This window comes from Dryobates pubescens, chromosome 25 (assembly GCF_014839835.1).
Source record: "Dryobates pubescens isolate bDryPub1 chromosome 25, bDryPub1.pri, whole genome shotgun sequence".
NCBI classification, from domain to species: Eukaryota; Metazoa; Chordata; class Aves; order Piciformes; family Picidae; genus Dryobates; species Dryobates pubescens.
In genome coordinates this window covers 15496948-15515262 of record NC_071636.1, presented here as the reverse complement: position 1 = coordinate 15515262, position 18315 = coordinate 15496948, and the positions used below count along the sequence as shown (strand labels likewise).

The 18315-nt window shown below is 47.9% G+C and overlaps 2 protein-coding genes across 7 annotated transcripts in view; one reads left to right on the top strand and one right to left on the bottom strand.

The window, feature by feature from the left end:
* Positions 1-818: 818 nt before the first annotated feature.
* On the top strand, positions 819-6078 carry DRG1 (developmentally regulated GTP binding protein 1). The gene is made up of 9 exons (XM_009910960.2): positions 819-948; positions 1128-1251; positions 1881-2056; positions 2433-2502; positions 3023-3192; positions 3935-4065; positions 4263-4430; positions 5365-5487; positions 5971-6078. The coding sequence occupies exons 1-9, from the start codon at positions 907-909 to the stop codon at positions 6068-6070; spliced, it is 1104 nt and encodes a 367-aa protein (XP_009909262.1). The 5' UTR covers positions 819-906; the 3' UTR covers positions 6071-6078.
* A 1695-nt stretch (positions 6079-7773) lies between these two features.
* EIF4ENIF1 (eukaryotic translation initiation factor 4E nuclear import factor 1) overlaps positions 7774-18315 on the bottom strand; it is a 20185-nt gene continuing 9643 nt past the window's right edge. For 2 of the 6 annotated variants that reach the window (XM_054172872.1, XM_054172868.1), the window contains exons 8-19: positions 18028-18163; positions 17517-17696; positions 15436-15665; positions 14654-14725; positions 14135-14318; positions 13060-13139; positions 12668-12807; positions 12409-12493; positions 11942-12074; positions 10527-10871; positions 10161-10325; positions 7774-9647 (exon numbers count right to left, since the gene is read on the bottom strand). In XM_054172872.1, the coding sequence (XP_054028847.1) occupies positions 9421-9647; positions 10161-10325; positions 10527-10871; positions 11942-12074; positions 12409-12493; positions 12668-12807; positions 13060-13139; positions 14135-14318; positions 14654-14725; positions 15436-15665; positions 17517-17696; positions 18028-18163 (1977 nt within the window). In that variant the 3' untranslated portion in view covers positions 7774-9420. The remainder of the gene's footprint in view (positions 9648-10160; positions 10326-10526; positions 10872-11941; positions 12075-12408; positions 12494-12667; positions 12808-13059; positions 13140-14134; positions 14319-14653; positions 14726-15435; positions 15666-17516; positions 17697-18027; positions 18164-18315) is intronic. The other 4 variants (XM_054172869.1, XM_054172871.1, XM_054172867.1 and 1 more) reach the window with 4 other exon arrangements.

The following is an 18315-nucleotide window of genomic DNA, read 5'->3' as shown; positions in this document are numbered from 1 at the left end:
GTTTAACCGGAGGGAAAGGCAGACGCCTCGTCACCCTCACTGGCAGCGAGTGCCTGGCGCACACGCAGGTCTCTCACACACCTGCGAGCCACCGGCCTCACCACTCAGCCCTTTCCCCCACGGCCAGATGCTGTCGCACGGTGCCCCTCACAGAACAGCACGCAGAACTTTGGCCCTACTGCCTCTCTCGCAGAGCCCCTCAGCCTCGCCACAGCCATTTTTCTCCCCTCAGTCCCTCACCTCTGGTCAGTTCTGTCACTCGTGCCGATTCCTAGACCTCCACAGCTGCCTCAGCTCTGCTCTCCGCACACACACTACGCAGGGTCGCACACGCACACAGCGGTGTCTCACACACGCACACAGAGGTGTCACACACACGCACACAGCGGTGTCTCGCACACGCACACAGAGGTGCCACACACACGCACACAGAGGTGTCACACACACGCACACAGGTGTCACACACACGCACACAGAGGTGCCACACACACGCACACAGAGGTGTCTCGCACACGCACACAGAGGTGCCACACACACGCACACAGAGGTGCCACACACACGCACACAGAGGTGCCACACACACGCACACAGGTGTCACGCACACTGCCCAGGTGTCACGCGCTCTTTCCCGCCGCCTCACACCGCTGCCCACTGCCGTGAGGCGGCGCGAGCGCTGCGCGGGAGGCGCCGAAGCGCCTCCAGCCGGGTCGCGCGGACTGAGAGGCGCGCGCCGCGAGCTGTTTCCCGCCCGCCGGTGAGGCGCGCAACCGCCGCTTCTCGCGAGCGCTTGGGGCCGCGCTCCCGCGAGAGGCCGCAGTGCGCCTGCGCGCTGCCGGGCCCGGGGAGGGGGCCGGGGAGAGGCGCTCCGGAGGTGGCTGCCGCTGGCGGCGGGGATCTACCGCCAAGATGAGCGGCACGCTGGCCAAGATAGCGGAGATCGAGGCTGAGGTAAGGCGCCGGCATTCTCCCCGTTCGGAGACGGACCAGGCATCGGGCGGCCGCGGTGCCGCCCCGTGAGGGGATGACAGGGCCCTGCCGGGTCGTGAGGCCCAGCGCGGACGCCCGGGAGTCGTGCGGCCCGGCAGAAGCCCTGCCGGTGGTGAGTCCTCGGTTCCGTGCTCTTGCAGATGGCTCGGACGCAGAAGAATAAGGCCACGGCTCACCACCTGGGGCTGCTGAAGGCCCGCTTGGCAAAGCTGCGCCGGGAGCTCATCACGCCCAAGGGAGGCGGCGGCGGCGGCCCCGGGGAAGGTGCGTTGTGCTGCGGGAAGACTTCGGCCGCCTCTGCAGAAGTGGCCGCTCCACGCTGCCCAAGTGCGGGCTGTGTGACAGAAATCGATCTAACCGATGTGGCTTGTCCGCTTAAATCGTGTCAGGCTGTCTGCTGAATAAATCGTAGCAACCTTCTGTCCCTCTTGTCCACATCGGTGCAGGACCTTACCGTGGGTTGTGGCCCCTTGTGGGATGTGGCCCACGTTGAAGTGTAAATGAACGGGCTCCCACTTTCTGAGTAATAACATTTTGTGTTTGCAGGAATTGTGGGTGTTTTACATGAAAAAGCATCTTGCAGCAGCCACCTGTTCTGGTGTATAAAGATATGGATTGTCTAAGCTGCAAGGAAAGGGAATGCTTCTCTTAGACTCAAATCAGGTATAGGCCACTGAGAAGCCTTGCAGCCTACACTTCACTGGCAGGTACATGCTTTGTAGTGGTTCCCAGGCTATATAGTGAACTCTCTATATTACACTGACACCCTCTTTGTAGGATGCCAGGCTTTCACTCAGGCAGTATTAAAGGTAATAGCAGGATGGCTGTCGAGAGCCTTAGAAGATAGAAAATAACCAATTTTTTAAACAAATATTTTTGCTCCTTATTTGCAGGTTTTGATGTTGCAAAGACAGGTGATGCCCGAATTGGGTTTGTGGGTTTTCCATCAGTGGGGAAATCTACTCTTCTAAGTAATCTCGCTGGTGTGTACTCTGAAGTGGCAGCATATGAATTCACCACCCTAACTACTGTGCCTGGAGTCATTAGATACAAGGGAGCAAAGATACAGGTGAGATCTGTGTCTGTGAGGATAAGGTGGTATATATAGATGCAGTGGTCTTGTGACTGAATGGTTAGAAGTGACATGTAGAGATGTTTGAGAAGACACTGGAAATGTTTCCATGATGTGCTGGTGTATCCTGCTTTTCATTTCTCCCTGAGCAGAAGTTACTGTGGTAGCTGTCATGTTCTCTCTGAGGTGATGTGTTCCAGTAGGGCACGTGGGTTAACTGTCTAAGAGTTAGAGGGGAAACAATTGTGCCATGCTTCACGCAGATTTGCAGTAGAGTCAGCTGGTGTAGGGGAAAGGTAAAATTGGGATTTTTTTTTCTCTATGAAGAAAAACATTTTTCTCACGAGTTGCTTTCCTTCCTCTAAACAAGTAGCTGCTTGATCTCCCAGGAATTATTGAAGGTGCAAAGGATGGTAAAGGCAGAGGACGGCAAGTCATTGCAGGTGAGTACATTAGAGCTGGAGGCAGCACCCTATCACTGGTTCAGTTACTTATGAGAGTGCAGGGGTGAATCCCCACTTCAGATGTCTTTAAAAAGCTGAGGTTCGTGCTAGAATTGAGCTGCCTGCTGTGAAGCAGTAGCCATTCTCCTTTTGGTCTGTTTTCTATGCTGGCCTTAGGCATTTGCTGAGTTTCTGCAGTGAGACTGCAGTGAGAGTATGTTACCACTTTGGATGGCAGATCTGATCCCAAGGCTGCTGTCTTCATTTCTGGAGTTTGAATTCAGACAGGAAGGAATATTTTTCCACCCTCTGTCATTGTTGAAAGATGTGAGGATCTGTCTGTCAGTAATGCTTGGCCAGCACTGCAAACTTCAGTCTTCTACTGGAATTTAAAAACAAGCAATGTGCTGGCCTTCAGGGTTTGATAGTGTCATTACCAGTACACTGTGCCATACTTTTTGTTGTTTTGTCTGTGTGAGCCTACTGTTTTAAGAGACAACTTTGTTTTTGTGGATATTAGTTGCTCGAACCTGTAATCTCATTCTGATTGTTCTGGATGTGCTGAAACCCCTGGGTCACAAGAAAATCATTGAGAATGAACTGGAGGGATTTGGAATTCGTCTGAATAGTAAGCCCCCCAACATCGGCTTTAAAAAAAAGGACAAGGGAGGCATTAACCTGACAGCCACAGTAAGTTGGAAGTTTTCTTTAACTGAAAAAATACAGAGAAAGAGGCATTCCCAGTTAATGCTATGCCTGGGACCATTCTTGTGCTATGACTTCCTTAGAAGCTGCACTGCTGTGCTGTGCCATAGTCAGTGTCTTGTCTTGGGGACCATCCATACCTGTTCTAGGGCCTGACCACCTCCTCACCCCCAAGTGACAGGCATGGCTGCTTTCCAACAGTTACAAGTTCTGAGGCCCAAAAGAGAATGTGCAAAAACTGCCTCTGGCTTGGGTACTACAGCATTCTGCTGGAGAAGGCTGCTCGAAGCTCCAGGCTTTCCAAGCTCAACTACTCACTTCCCATTTGCAGCTGAACCTTTGAAAGCATAGAAGTAGGTAGCAAAATAGATACTGAAAGCCAGAACTCTGCCCTGGGGTCAGAATACTTAATGCGGTGTTGTCTGGGCACTGAACCCACAGTGTGGGCTTGTGCAGCAGCTGGTCCCAGATGGACAGGAAACACTGCATCTGACAGGCCTGATTGCAGCTGTCAGTGGGGCTTTACTGTAACTAAAGCTGTTAGGAGTTAAATCTTTTTTCACACTCCTAAGGCTACCTGGTAAAATCCCAGTCAAGTCCAGTAACCTGCAACACAGCTGTTGTTCCTAGTATTGTGCACGCAGATAGCTAGGTGACAGCATTAGGAACTGTGACACTTGGTTTGACTTTAACTTCTGCCAGTCCTTAACCTATGTCCACTTGTCAGTGCCCTCAGAGCGAGCTGGATACTGAAACAGTGAAGAGCATCCTGGCGGAGTATAAGATCCACAATGCCGACGTGACGCTGCGCAGTGATGCCACCGCCGATGACCTGATCGATGTCGTTGAAGGAAACAGGTACTGCTGGACTCTGCCTTTGGCACACCTGCACTTGCAGTTAGAAAGAAAAGAAATGTCTTTCAGGTTTGCTTCCCACAGGAGCTAGGCTGGCAACCTGCTATCCACAGAGGGATATCCCTTTAGAAGAATGAAGATTCCCCTTGCCAGCAAAGGTGCTGCCAGGCTGCTGTAACAGCATTTCCTTCTCTTCCCAGGGTATACATCCCATGCATTTATGTCCTAAATAAAATCGACCAAATTTCCATTGAGGAACTAGACATTATCTACAAAGTACCCCACTGTGTACCCATATCTGCTCATCATCGCTGGAACTTTGACGATCTGCTGGAGAAGATCTGGGACTACTTGAAGCTAGTACGAATGTGAGTCCCAGTTTCTGCCTTCTCTGGAGCTGAGTGTGAGGCTGAGACCGAAGGATGCCTGCAGAATGGCTGAATGCTGATTAGTTTGTAGTGGTTTTCTCCTAGCTAAGCATGGCTAGTGGAAGCTGGCTTTTGTCACTGAAGTACATCAGCGATGCTTCTCTTGTCTGCCGAGTGATGGACAGAGATTAACCATCACAAGTGCTCTTTGGAATTTGTAGGAAAATTCAGTTAGGACCTTGTGAAACCAAGTCCTAAGTACATCCTAAAAATTCCTGAAAACGTGGAATTGTAGTCAGCCAGTGCAAAATTGTGAACTTCAGAGGTAGTCCTCTCTTCATTCTGTCCTGCATTAATCTCTCTTAACAGAACTGAATGTAGTTGTTCAGCATTTCAGGTATTTTTACTGTAAGGCATTCCAGGTTCACCTCAAACTTCTATTGCATTTCTGTAGATTAATTTGTGACTGAACCTCTGAACACTCAGAGTAACTGCAGCCTTTTAAACTTGTGACAATACCAAATCTATTGTGAGAAGGGATTTGGTATGTCAAGGTATCTGGGCTGCAAGCTTTGTCAGATTTTTCCTAATATATGTTGTGCTTTTCACCTAAAAACCCTCAGTAGTTGGACCCATAATGCTATAGGTGTTCTTTCCATCAACTGTTCCCATCTCCTGTTTTTTGAGCACCAAACAGAAAGCTCCCTAGTAATAAGGCTCTGCAGTTAGAAGGAAAACCTGCTGCAGCCACTGGCTACTAGATACATTTGCAGCTTAAGAATGTCAAACAATTTGCAGAGTATCTGCTGTCAGCACTGAAAGAGGAGAACCTGGCACAAGTGCCCAGCATGACAGTGCAAATGGCCTGTGAAATTTCCTGATGGGTTGACAGAGAAGGGTTTGGTATTGACTGACTGTTCCCTCTGCCTCACAGCTACACCAAACCTAAAGGACAGCTCCCAGACTACACCTCTCCTGTGGTACTGCCTTACTGCAAGACCACAGTGGAGGACTTTTGCATGAAGATCCACAAAAATCTCATTAAAGACTTTAAATAGTAAGTATTACTGTAACAATAATTTACAGGGGTTAGAAAATATCTGCCTCCTGCTGTATACTTCCATTCCTGCTGTGTACTTTCATTCCCTTGTAAACTGCAAGAGAAAATGGGATTATTTATGGAATAATCTGCCTGTGACAATTAATACTTAAATGACTGTATTTAATGCTTCTGTGCTCTTTCCTGGATGAAAGAGGGGGAAAATGTTTTCCTTTATATTTGGAAGTAGCAGTAGATGCAGCACCAGGGGCCATTGGCCTGGGTGCACAAGTACTTTAGATGACTTCATGCTTTGTTTTGCTCTGCTTGTACCCTGGATCATACAGGCCACTCACCCAGGTACTTGCAGAATAAAAATAGGTTTGAGGCATTGCTCTCTGTGGTAGCTGGGTGACAGAAATAGCTGTTGCTCTGCTGAGTGCATGTTACACTTGTTTGAGTGTTGTGCCTTTTTAAACTGGATTTTTCTTGTCCTTTCAGTGCACTGGTCTGGGGCTCATCAGTCAAGCACAACCCTCAGAAAGTTGGGAAGGACCACACTCTTGAGGATGAGGATGTCATTCAGATTGTGAAGAAATAAAGTTGTTCTTGCAGCTTTTGCCAGCGTGGCTGAAGTTTGTCATTGGTTGTAGGTGGCAAAGAACAGACCATTTCCATCCAACTACAGCACTGGTTTTTATGGTAGTTCCTTACTGCCTGGTGAGGGTGGTGTAGTGCTGTGCCCCTTTCTGGCAGAATACACAATTGAGCACCTCATGGTGAGTGATGTGGGCAAGGGCAGCATCTTCGAGGGAAGCTCTGGGGCCTGGGCTGAGTCTCTGCTGTGCTGTGTGTGCATAGCTTTCCACACTGGAGGGAAGTTCACACACCAGTGATTGTTCCGTTCTAAACTGGAGCAAAACATGAAAAGCAGAGGCTGAAGAACACTGTATCTTACAAAACAGTGCTAGAGGACAGAGAGTCCTAGCTGCCTTCATCTGAAATGTGATTGTTTGAATACTCAAGGCTATTAATAGTCCTGCAGTTGTGGCAACAGTAGGTTCTGCTCACAAGCACTCACTCCTGCAGTTCCACCCTGGCAGAGGATGCCTGCATTTTACTGTGTTAAAGACCTGTAGTCATTACATTTCTTTCAAGAATTTCCTGCTCAGTTTAGAGAGTCAAGTAAGTTGCCCAGGAGAAGGAGCCTGCTCCAAAAGCAGAGGTTTTGGTGCTTTTTAACAGAAGTTATAGCTTTACCAGAAGCAGAAAGCTTATCAAATGTGCAAAAAGGCAGGAAGGAGATGTGCTTTGATGGCAAAAATGCTGTGGAGTTCCTACACAGCACAGAAGTGCAGTGATTTCAGACACCCATTCAAGTACAACTGGTTGTTACTGAGCCTAGTAAGAAAAGGATTTCAAGCCTTGGTTCTGCTCTGTATTGGTTTAAGCTGAGTGGCCCCACTAGAAAGGGCAAGGAGTGGAACACAGGGTTACACCTGCCCCACACAGCACCAGAGGAAGCTGCATTGTCTCCCACAGCATGCTGACATCATGGGAGAGGGGGTGGCTCGGGTCTGTGGGACTCAAGATACATTCTACAGCTTGTGAAGGTTCCTGTTCAGGGCTTTTTGCACTCCCATTTTCTGGGCTGGGGTTTGTCCCTCCTGTTCTGGTTTGCATGCAGCAGTGGCTGTTTTTCACAGGTCTGTCTACTGTGGACCCTGGTACCTTTTCTCCAGGTTTGTTTTCCCTTTGTGTGATCTGATGGCCCTGCAAGAGAGTAGCCAATTGTCCTTAACTGACAGTTCAGCTTTGGAGGGTCCTCTCCTTGCCCACGGAGAGGGGAGGTGAAAGGAAGGAGAAAACCCCTCCCTTTCAAGTGGACTGCTTGGGGCTGAGCTGCCAGCTGAGTTCATACTAGGCCATAAGCCCAACACAGTAGTACTGCATAGGTGAGCTGCAGTGCAGGGGGGCTGTGGTTACCAGCATCAAGTGGAAGGGGCAGGCTGGAGGCTATGGACAGTAACCTCATTCAGCCTTAGAGCTGGTTAGTTTTAGGAGTTCTAGTACCCTAGGGCCTCTCATTCCTTACTCATTCAGAGCTCAACAGTTCTGGGGCAGCAAGTTACCTTCAGCAAAGCAGACTGTTCCTCTGCCCCCAGGAAAGAGAAACTGAAGGTGACAGTTTGTGCAGGTCCAGCTCAAACCATGGCCTCACCTTGCACAGGACCAGTGCTAAGAACTGCCCCCCTTCCAGTAGCAGGTAGCCGAGTTGAAGAGCAGTGGATACAGAGAGCTGGTAGAATCAACTTTATTTACAGAATGTCACTGGGAAAGTGTCAAGTTAAAAAAGTATGAAAACAGCCTTACAAGGACAAGCTGGTGATTGCATGTTCTACACAGATTGCTTTTGGAACAATCACTACAAGTACAGGTGACCCCCAACAGACTCCAGGCTAGAGCTTTCAGCTTGCTATTTCTGTACAACACTGTCTCTGCCCAACTGAAATAAACCCACCACAGCATGCTGGCAATTGTTAGAATACAGGCAAGTGGTTTCTCTTTTTTCTCCCCTGCTGCTGGTTTTGCATTCAGTGAGACCTAAGAGCGAGCAAGGACGTGAGAGATTTGGCTTTGCTTTTCACCTTTTAAAAGCACAATAGCCTAAGCTAGAGAGAAGACATGACAGCAGTACGAGACTCAACACCAGTGAGAAGTGAAGTGAGGAACCATGCAGTAGAAGGATGTAAGAGAACACAGAACTGTTAGGAAAGTGAAACAGGCTTAAAAGGAACATAGTCTATTAAAACCAGTCAGATCACAAAACTACCCCATCCTCCCCCTTTCAAGCCACAGAACAAGACTCCAAAGCCAAGGTTCACAGCAACTGCATCAGGAGATGCAACTAGACTGAGGGCAGCTCTTGGGACTCGCTTCATACACAGACCTGAAGGCAGCATAGAACAAGACCACAACTGACTGAGTTGAAGGGTGAGGATTCAAAGGCTCCATTTTGATGACCTTCAGTAGCTTTAGGATTGAAATATTAAAACAAGGAAAAACATTGCAGCTAAACAAGGACCAGCACCAGCCCTCTGACTAGTACAGAGGTACCTCCAGTCTCTTTGCTTATGGCACACCAAAGATCTGGCTTTATCAGCATTTCTGTAGCAGGTCCCATCCTCAGGGCTATTCAAAGACTAAACAACTTATGTGGTGGCAGCAGTCACACAAAAGGACTCAGACCTTTATTACAGACAGCAGGACACGGGCTTTTAGACACCTCAGCTACACTGAGTGCGCAGCACGTAACAAGGTGAGAGGGAGGCCTGGAGAAGATGAGCAGCAAGAAAAGGCAAAGCAACTTTATCCTGTTGGCTCACACTTGGGATATGCAACTTTAATCTTAAAGAAAGCCCCACACGTACAATGGAGAAAGATCCAAACCATAGGCACAACTAAAGCTCAACTCTGATCAGCTACTCTTATGTACAGGCTGTAGAGATTCAAAAAGGCTACTCTAGGTGTGTATGTACAAAAGATTGTTTATACACAAGTCTGTACACAAGGGTCTATACATTTAGTCTTCTGCAGGAGGAATCCTTAGCTGCTACCTCTACACTAGAGAATATCAGCACTTAATTCACATATCTTACAAAAACAACAACAACAAAAAATAGACACTTCCAGGATTAAACTGGCTTTGTCTTGCATCTACATTGCTTCAGGCTTCACTACTCAAGCCATAATGGATCCTTTAGTCTTGATGCAGACATGAGACCAGGACAGGTGCCATGTGCTTTAGTCTCTTGAAAGCAAATCTTGCACAGAGTGCTAAAAAATAAAAGCCCCCCCCAAAAAAAAAACCAAACAGAGGTGAAGTCCTGACTATGGACATTTGTCTCCAGTCTAAAGAATCACAGAAGTGTTCCACCCAGTGGTCACGGCTCACTGCCGGAATTCCAGTTCATCCACACTGATGACTTTGGATGGCATGGAAGGGAGAGGCTGCTGCAAGACATCTGACCCAAACCATTTTGCAAGGCCAATGGGAGAGCCACTCCTCTGGCTGGGGCGGTGGTCCAGCTGTGTGTGTCCATGGGACAATCCAGTCCTAGGCAGCACGTTCTGAGAGGCTGTTTGTGCACCAGAAGCTGATCCCTGTGCTCCAGTACCTGTGGAATACAAAGCCATTAGAGGTACAGTACACTGAGGTCTGCCCTAGAGCAAGCCCCTGACAGCAGGGCTGAGCAGGGCTTTCACCCATTTGATCAGCCTTGGGAATTCCAGGTCTCAGCTTTATTCATTTGTTAACGTTCCCAGAAACCACCTGCCACTGCCAGCTCTAGACACCACCACCCATGCAGGGTTCAACTGGAAGAGCAGCACCAAACAGCATTTTGTTTGAGAGGGGTGGGTGGCGTGGAAGGAGATTGCACACATGCTGCAGAAGGCAGATCTGTCAACAGCAGCATCTGCCTTGGGACTCAATGTTTCAATTGGACTTCCTTCTGGCAGAGGAAGCCTGCAGTGACCACAGTCCCTGATACCCACACAAGCACTACTTTTGTGCGCTTAAGTTAAAGCAGCTTCCAGTTAGCACAGCACACTGCTGTGGGCCAACAACTAAAGTGGCTGGAGCAGCCAGCAAGCCTCCTGCAACTGACTGCTGCCTGCTTTCCACCTACCTGATCGTTGTAGCTGCTGCTGCATCATTGCTAGCTGCAGAGGTGTCCCAGAACGCGGATTCAGGATGTGGTGGCTTGTCGTTGGTAGTGGATAAAAAGGCTGACCAAGGATGGGAGCAGATATTCCCTGCAGGTGAGAAAGGTCCACTCCAGGAGGAAGCATACCTGTTAAACAAGATGAGGAAACCATAAGAAACTCAGAGCAAATCAAGCTTCTGTACATTTAGTTGGGCTAGAATTTCCTGCCTGGTTTTAGAGGTGAGCTTTGGTGCAACCAACCTGACCCATGAAGGGCATCAGCTGGTGCTGTCTCCCACCAAGCCAGCCTCACAGAGAACATGCAGGAACTTCAGGGGTATGCATTACCTGCTTGCAGCAGAGGAAGGTGCTGTGGATGAACCCCCTGTGCCAGCATTCTCTGGACCAGTCCTGGGTGCAGTTGATGAGCAGGTCGTACGATCGGCACATGGGGAACAAGGGGTACTTGATGAACAGGACGAAGGAAAGGGCCTCCTGGGACAGGGGAGGCCATTGTAGGAGTCTTTCTACCAGTTGACTTAGGCCTGTAGTCTTGCTCTTTGGTGCAACGATTTGCTTGGGTAAGAGGTGTGGAACATGCAGAGCGCTGCAGTGCAGGTAGTTTGGTACCTAAGGTGGGCAAAGTTTCTTGATCTGCATTCTCCACAGAACTAGACAGTAGGTTATCTGTAGCTAGAATTGCATACAACTATTACAGTCCACAGCTAGAGACTACCTATGGAAAAACCAGACCTAATGACTGGATTTGCTAGCTGGATGCTGGGACTGACTGAACTGTAGCCACTTACTCCACAGTAAGCATCTTATTTCCTTGAGGCTTTTGGACAAATTTGCTAACAATAAGTTTAAATTGGGTCAGAATCAGCAGTAACTACACTTCATTTCTCCTCTTTTAGAAGTTTTGAGCTGGCAGCATAGATGAGCCAGTTCCAAAAGGTGACAGGAGGTACAAAGGATCCTCCTTAGACAGGATAACTTGGAGTTGTGCTGTAAAACCAGTCTAGAGTGGTTTTTCAGTTTAGATGTGTCCAGGGGTTAGCAGTAGCCTTCTGTCCAACATCTGTTTAGCAAGATTTGGACCACTAAAGCACCTCAAGAAACTACTTCCACTTAAGTAGATCAGTTAGAGCCTGAAATACCCTAGAATCATCTGCTATCAGCTGGGGTACCAGTGACAGCTGGAGTGCTCCAAGGAAGAAGTCAGCTGCACACCAGGGCCTGCAAGCTGCCTCTAGCTCCCAGCACTGAAATACAATATCCCAGCAACCTTAGTGTTGCTGGGTCAGGTCACTGGTGTTGAGCACTCCCTTTTGACAGCCACAGACATCAGTTGGGGTGACTAAGAGCTTCCTTCATCTGCTACAGTTAGAGCTGAGCCCAGTTAAGCTTTTAACTGTTCAGTTAAGAGGTCTCCAGAGGGTTGTAACTGCTGGTGCAGAGAGATCCAGAAGCATTAGCAGTAAAAGCTTATTCAGCACAACCAGTTGCAAACCATTTTGGACTCACTACTTCTCATGAAATGATAGAAAAAGCTAGAAAAGGATTGAAACCCAACACTGCTGAAGTCTGCACCTGGCAGAAACTCCTCTCCACAGCTGTAACCCTTCCTCTCTTTATAGACTCATTTCTACTCTCTCCTCATTTCCACAAACTGGGAATGTCTAAAGTTAACCTGAGCACGTGTGCTGAAGCTCTTGAATTCTACTCCAAAACTCATGTCTGTCTTAAAGCCATTACAATACCTTCATTTGGCCTCTGATTTTCATCTTTGCCATCCCCAGCTTTCATTTTCCCAGGAACTGGCTCCTCTTTGCTCTTCTCCTTGCTCTCGTACATCTTGCGAATCACTGAGGTAGGTGTGAAGGAAGGAGACAGCTGCAGAGAACATCAAAAGGAGCAAACTTCAGTACCAACATACCAGGGCCTGAGTTTTCATAGCTATCTTCCCAGGGTTTCAGAAGACCAGATCAAGGCAATACTAATGGTGCTGCTTTGGTTTTGGAGAAGACAGTGGTCAGCAAAGCATCTGTGCCAAAGTGACGTTATTCAGGGAGCATGAAGCACAATTCTTTCTTTCAAGTGGCCAGCAGTAACCTGACTGATTCACTCCTGTGGCCTCACCCTCTCCCACCAATCACAGCTGCTGTAATCTAGTTACTGCAGACAGTCTCACAGCTTCTGCTGCCTTCAGTGTGCACCAGGTACGCACCATGCTGGTAATGGATGCTGCGGGGGCTGGTGAAGAAGCATTGCCTCTGTGTCCTGGGGCAGGTGACTTTGTCACTCGCTGCTGCCTGTTAACAGACAATAGGTCAGTAAGCAGCAGCTCTACTCTTGGCACAGAACCAAAGGCAGGATTGCCACGAACCAACACAAGCTAAGTCATTAGTGCTAATATCTAGTGAAAGACAACACTCAAAAAAATCACTTGACAGCATATCCCTCACAGTCCACAGTCAGAGACTCACCTGTTCCTGTAGCCATCTCTGCTTTTGTCCATTTGTGGTTTACCAAACCCATGCTGGTAGAAGTTTGCTGCCTGTATGGCTAAGTCATGTGGCAGTGCCAGTCCCTCCAGGGCAGCTTGCTGCATTTCCAAGGGACTCATCTGCAAGAGTTGTACAAAACCCCCATGAATCAAAGCTCAGCTTTGGTTGGGTTTTTTCAAAGATACTGAAAATTTACTGCTGTAGCTACCTAAGTCTTCACAAAGTGTCTGCAAGGAGGCTATACCAAATCAGGCTTCACATCCTCAACCCCAGTGAACTGTATTTGGCACAGACAGCTGAATGGAACAGCTAGCACATGCTTCCACCAGCTGGCTCTAGAGCACCCTGAAACAAGCAGCACTCCAGCTCACCTGTGTAGCAACTGGACTCATGGGCTTCCTTACACCTGGAAATGGATCACCAAGCAATTGCTGAGAACCTTGTCCAAAACCTAAGGAACATTCAACAGCTCTGGTTAAAAGGACTGTGGGTTTCTTTTACCACACACAGTACATATTCCTAATCAACAAGTTCCACATGGACTAAGGATTCCTTTAAGGCACAGCTCATGCCTGAAGCCTGCACAGATCACCAGGCTGGAGAGCTCTGGGGAGGCTGCTAAGTGTTTTGCAATAGAAATGGCCAAGCAGACCCTGAAAATGAGCTTTTCAGAGCAGCTGAGCCCATTTCTGCACATGGGCACTCTCTGGGATGCCAAGCTGAGCCACCAGACAACCATTGTTTGGAGATGAGTTTAGCATTGGAGACCAGTAAACAAACAAACATCTTACACAAGAGGCAGACACTGATTGAGGTGCCCACCAAGTATCAGGAAATTCCTGTTCTGGAAAGCACTCCTCACAAGCTCCAGCAATAAACACCCCCCTGGCTTCCCAGCCAGCCTTCACTCATAGTTTAAAGCTAAGTGCCTTAGCTTAGTCTCCTAACTAAACAAACCCACAAACTTTCTGGAGACATTTGAGTAAGAAGTAAATATAATTGGCTGTTGTATACAGAAGAAAAATAATGATAAGGCCTCTCTAATCCCATTGGTTTGCTAATGAGGATAAAAGTTAGCTGCATAAACTATTTCTTTATTTGCTGCTTCTCTTTGCAATTTCTGTGTTTGCATTGCTCCCTTATCTCTTTCCTGACCTTCTGCCACTGTAGATTGTGTCTGTGAGGTACCAAGAAGGGAGGGAGGGTGAAAAGGAGAAGGAAGGTTGGAAGCAGCTCCCTGGACTGTTTAGAGAGGCCTGGGAACAACTCCAGGGGGTCCTTGTGTGGCTTCATAAGTAGTAAATCCATATATACATATTCTGTACATATTCATGGCATTTTATATTTTTCCTTGCCTTCCAAACCTTCTGAGCTAGTCTGTTAATTTATGCTGAGGGCAATTCTCCCATTTTTAGGGGACAAGGGGATTCCAACCCCCTCACTCACCGATGGGTGATGATATTCTGTGGCGCAGGTAATCTGCAGAAGCAGCTCGAGCTGGGAACACAGGGGGAATGGGGGGAGAAGGTGTCCTCTGTGGCAGTAAAGAGGCTCCAGGTTCCAAACCACCTATCAGGCCACTTAAGACATTTGATGAAGCAGGTCTGGTAATGGGTGGACCAAGAAGTTCCTAGGAATAAGCCATGCAAGAACACTCAGCACGTGCTCAGCTTGCACAAACCAGTCCACTGCACTGCAGGCTGCCAGTCGCAGACAAGAGGCAGCTGTGCAGCTAGACAGCACTCCTGGATTGCCCTTAGAGTCAGGCACTTGGCCAGGCTTGTCAAGTTGTGATCATGGAAAACAGCATGACCAGAGACACTTCTAAGTGAACTACCTAGTGCCCAGCTCCTTCTTGACAGTCAGACTGCTGATGCCACAAGGCTGCCCTAAGTGCCCTGTGCTCTGATAACTTTTGCCTTCTGACTAAGCCATGATTTGAAGCACCTCCCCCCCATGGAGTACCTGCAGAATATTCTTTGACAGAGGCTGACCCGGCATCTCTGGAGGTGACATTAAGTGGCTCTCAAGGCTCTGCTAAGAAAATTAAAACAAAGCAAGTTGATGCTTACTGAGATGTAGGTGACAGACAGCCTGATGTCTGTGACAAATACTTCCACCTGGCCTATTAAAAGCAGAGGTCTGGGGCTCTGTTTAACAGCAGCACTCAGGCAGCAACTGAACTAACACCAGTGAGTCTCCTGTAAACAGTGGGCTAAAGGTCTGCCATCCAGACAGTGCCTTTGCTACAGGTGCATGTTCTCAGTACATAAGGTTCAGACATGGTAAGCTCAAGCACAGGAGAATCTCAGACACTAATCAAAGCATCCCCTGCAGTACAGCATTCAGCCTCTTCATTACACAGGATCTTTTCTGGAGCTAGCATTTAGTCTCCAAGTCTAGAAATCCATCAGCTGGACTAGACCTTCATACAGGTCCACTTCCAAGGTGGCAGATATTTGACTTTAGAGTTCTGGGGCTTTCAGAAACTTAACATGAAACAAAGCCAGTGAACTCTGAAGGGAGGAAATCTCTACTTCAGTTACTCTGGCTAGGGAATAAATGACCAAAGCAGTTCCCTTACTTTCCCCTCCAAGCAGCAATATTCCAAATGTAAGGTTAAACTCAATCTGCTACTGCAGCAGCCAGTCGTGGCTCACTGCTACCAGAAGGACTGCAGAAGGGGTTTTCAGGTCAGAGCCCCCCACCTTAGGACAGTTCAGAAGAGCCAGGTGTCTGCTACTCACATTGACTTTGGGCTGTGAAGGCAAAGTGCCACTGGCTTTCATGCTGCTGACCAGTTTGTTGAATGCAGTCATGTCTCCATCTTTCTTGATCTGCCTGGAGCCAGTGACATTCAATGCATCCTCCATCTGCTCAGCCATAAATGGAGTGCCAAGTTTACCTTCCTGGTCCACTTTCAGGCCTTTTAGCCCAGCTTCAACTTCTTCCACTGAAAGTACAACTCCTGAATGTGCTGAGAAACACAGGAGAAAACCTGGTAAACCATGGTTCTGTTCACTGGTGATGGTTCTGTGTACAGGTGAGCTAAAAGTTCTTGTGCAGGCACTGAACACAGCTTGAGAGTAAGGAAGAGCCAAAAGCTTGCTCAGATTGCTCTTCTAGCTCCCAGCTCAGGAGTGCTGCCATGCAAGACTCCACAAGAACATGCTTAGGTTTCAACTGACAGGTTCTCATCAGCTTTTCTCCTCCAGGACATGCTCTCACCACATTTTACACACTTCCTCTGCTCCTAATAAAGAATATTCATCTGACAACTGAGTTGTTCTTTGCCAACTGGGAAAACTCCTTCTGTCTCATACTCAAAGAGACTGGAGGGTCTTACAGCACAGTGTAAGTGATGGCTAACTGTCTGCAGTTCTCCTGAGCAGAGAATACATACCTGGAAACTCTAGATCCTCTGGAGACACACACTTTGGTGAGCAGGGAATTTGAAGAAGATTTGCTTTCTTAGAAATTAAAGCCACCACAGAAAGACTTCCCTGGCACACCAAGAATAAGGTACAAGCAATACTTTTGTCCTGTCTGCATTCACACACACCTGTTAGGCACCTGACATCAAGGCTAGACATGCTTTATGGACCAGCTAATACACATCACAAGACACCTTAAGAGCAAAGGCAGAAGACAGGAGCATGCCATGAGGTGCTGTAGCAGATGATGGCCCAAAGAAGTAAGATTTACTAGAAATTTGGGCAAGAGGGTGGAAAAAAGAAGCAATGATGCAGACATGCAGTATGGAGCATGAGGAAGAAGTTGATGCTGGTAGAGAGGAACTGCCCTGAGAACTCTGCAACACTTGAGCTGTGCAGCATTTTATGGGAATACAGAGCCCACATCAGGAACTTTGGAACAAATGGAAGCTTCCCCAGGATTTGTGTGTCCCTTCATCCTTGGCTCATGAGAATCAAAGTTTTCAAAGCTTTTAGTAGGAAAGTCAGACTAAGAACACAGAAGAGACTGAAGTTCTTAATTGGACTTCAGAAGAAGTTCTCCACATGTTAGCCAACACTCTGCTCCCAGAATGGATGCTTGGGAGTACCTGTAGTGCTTGGATGATTTCCTTCCTAGCCACTTCACACTGAACAGTAGCATTTGGTTCAGTCCACTTTACATGGCAATACATGCTGCTTGCCAAAGAGAAGCCAATTCAGAGCCAGACCTTCAGGTTTCCAAGAACACATGCACCCTGCACCCTCCATGCATGCTATGGGTCCAGACATGCAAATCCCTACCTTGGAGGTGGCCTCAAACATGAAGTTTAAAGTCAGCCTTAAACTCTGTTCAGAAGAACTGATGCTAGCAAGGGAATTCTAACTGACTAAGCTCCCTGGAACTTGACAACATCTCCATCCTCAGGCCACTCTTCATCTTTCAGATACCAAAGCTTAAATGGATCAATGTGATCCATCACAGATGCTTGCAAGAACGACTTACACTAAGGCTTTGGTAAAGCCAGAGTTTAAATGCCAGCTTCAGAGCTGACATCACCAGTCTCCAGCATGAAAAGCTCATATCAATGCCACAGCCAGTACTGGAAACTCCCATGAAGACTTGCATCATAACTTATGATTTTCACTGGCCAGCAAAGTGCTCTGATACTCCTGATGTCATCCTGTGATCAGGATGAGAAGAATCAGTGATGATATCAGCACAGCTAAGATCTGATAGTGGGTTTTCAATAGCATCAGTAAACCTACACCACTTCCTACTCCTGGACTTGGCAGTTGAGGCCTCCAGAACACCAAGCCTCTTGCCTTGAGATTCTGCATCACAAGAACTCAACAACATCTGAAGAGGCACTTACTGCTCTCTCTAAGCTTTTCCTTGTTGGCTGAAAGACTTGAGAGAAGAGGTTTTAAGTCCACTTTGGCTTTCTGTAGCATTTCTAGGATGTCCACTTTGTTTTCAGAGTGGTCTTCCAATGGAATGGGAGCAAAGTAGTTTCCAGAGTTCTGGCCAGGGGAGAGAATGGCTTGCTCTAGACCTGAAACAGCAAAACCAGGAGCACTGCGACATCAGTTCACCAACCCAAGGTCTCCAGATGACCACACACCGGTAACCAACCTCAGCATAGGACTGCAAAGCTCTGCCTCACACCCCTTGCCCAAGGCCAGCTGGAAAATCACCAGGAAGCATGACTGGAACATTTATCAAAGAGATCTTACAGCTGCTTACTCAGCTTCCAAAAGAATGCCCAGTACTTCAACTGTGGGAGAACTCAGTGTCCTGAAGCTTTGGCTGCCATATTCTTACTGAAGGAGTAGGAAGGAATATGGAAGGAGAACTTCTAGCCCTGCATTGTCCTGAAGTCTTACCTGCTAGCCTCTCCAGTTCCTCGTGTGGTGTAGATCTCAAGCTGCTTGACCGACTTCCAGAACGACTGGGATTAGAAAACCATCTGCTGAACCTGCTGGCAGACACTGAGCCTTCCCCCAGCACATCTTCTATCATCTAGGTTGTGAGAAAAAAATCATCATCTTAACAGAAGCAAGATCAGCAACATCAGGGAAGTTTCACTGTGCAGCCAAGATTCTTCTGCTGAAGGCAACCAGATACTGCTCCCAGAGTTTGCAAGCTTTGAACTGCTGTTTGCCTTGCAATAT

What these genes read in the sequence shown, in the direction of transcription:
- DRG1 (XM_009910960.2), top strand. Translation starts at nt 907, where the DNA reads ATGAGCGGCACGCTGGCCAAGATAGCGGAGATCGAGGCTGAG. An exon ending in ACAAGGGAGCAAAGATACAG is followed by an intron (nt 2,057 to 2,432) that starts GTGAGATCTGTG and finishes CTAAACAAGTAG; the next exon opens with CTGCTTGATCTCCCAGGAAT. An exon ending in CTCATTAAAGACTTTAAATA is followed by an intron (nt 5,488 to 5,970) that starts GTAAGTATTACT and finishes TTGTCCTTTCAG; the next exon opens with TGCACTGGTCTGGGGCTCAT.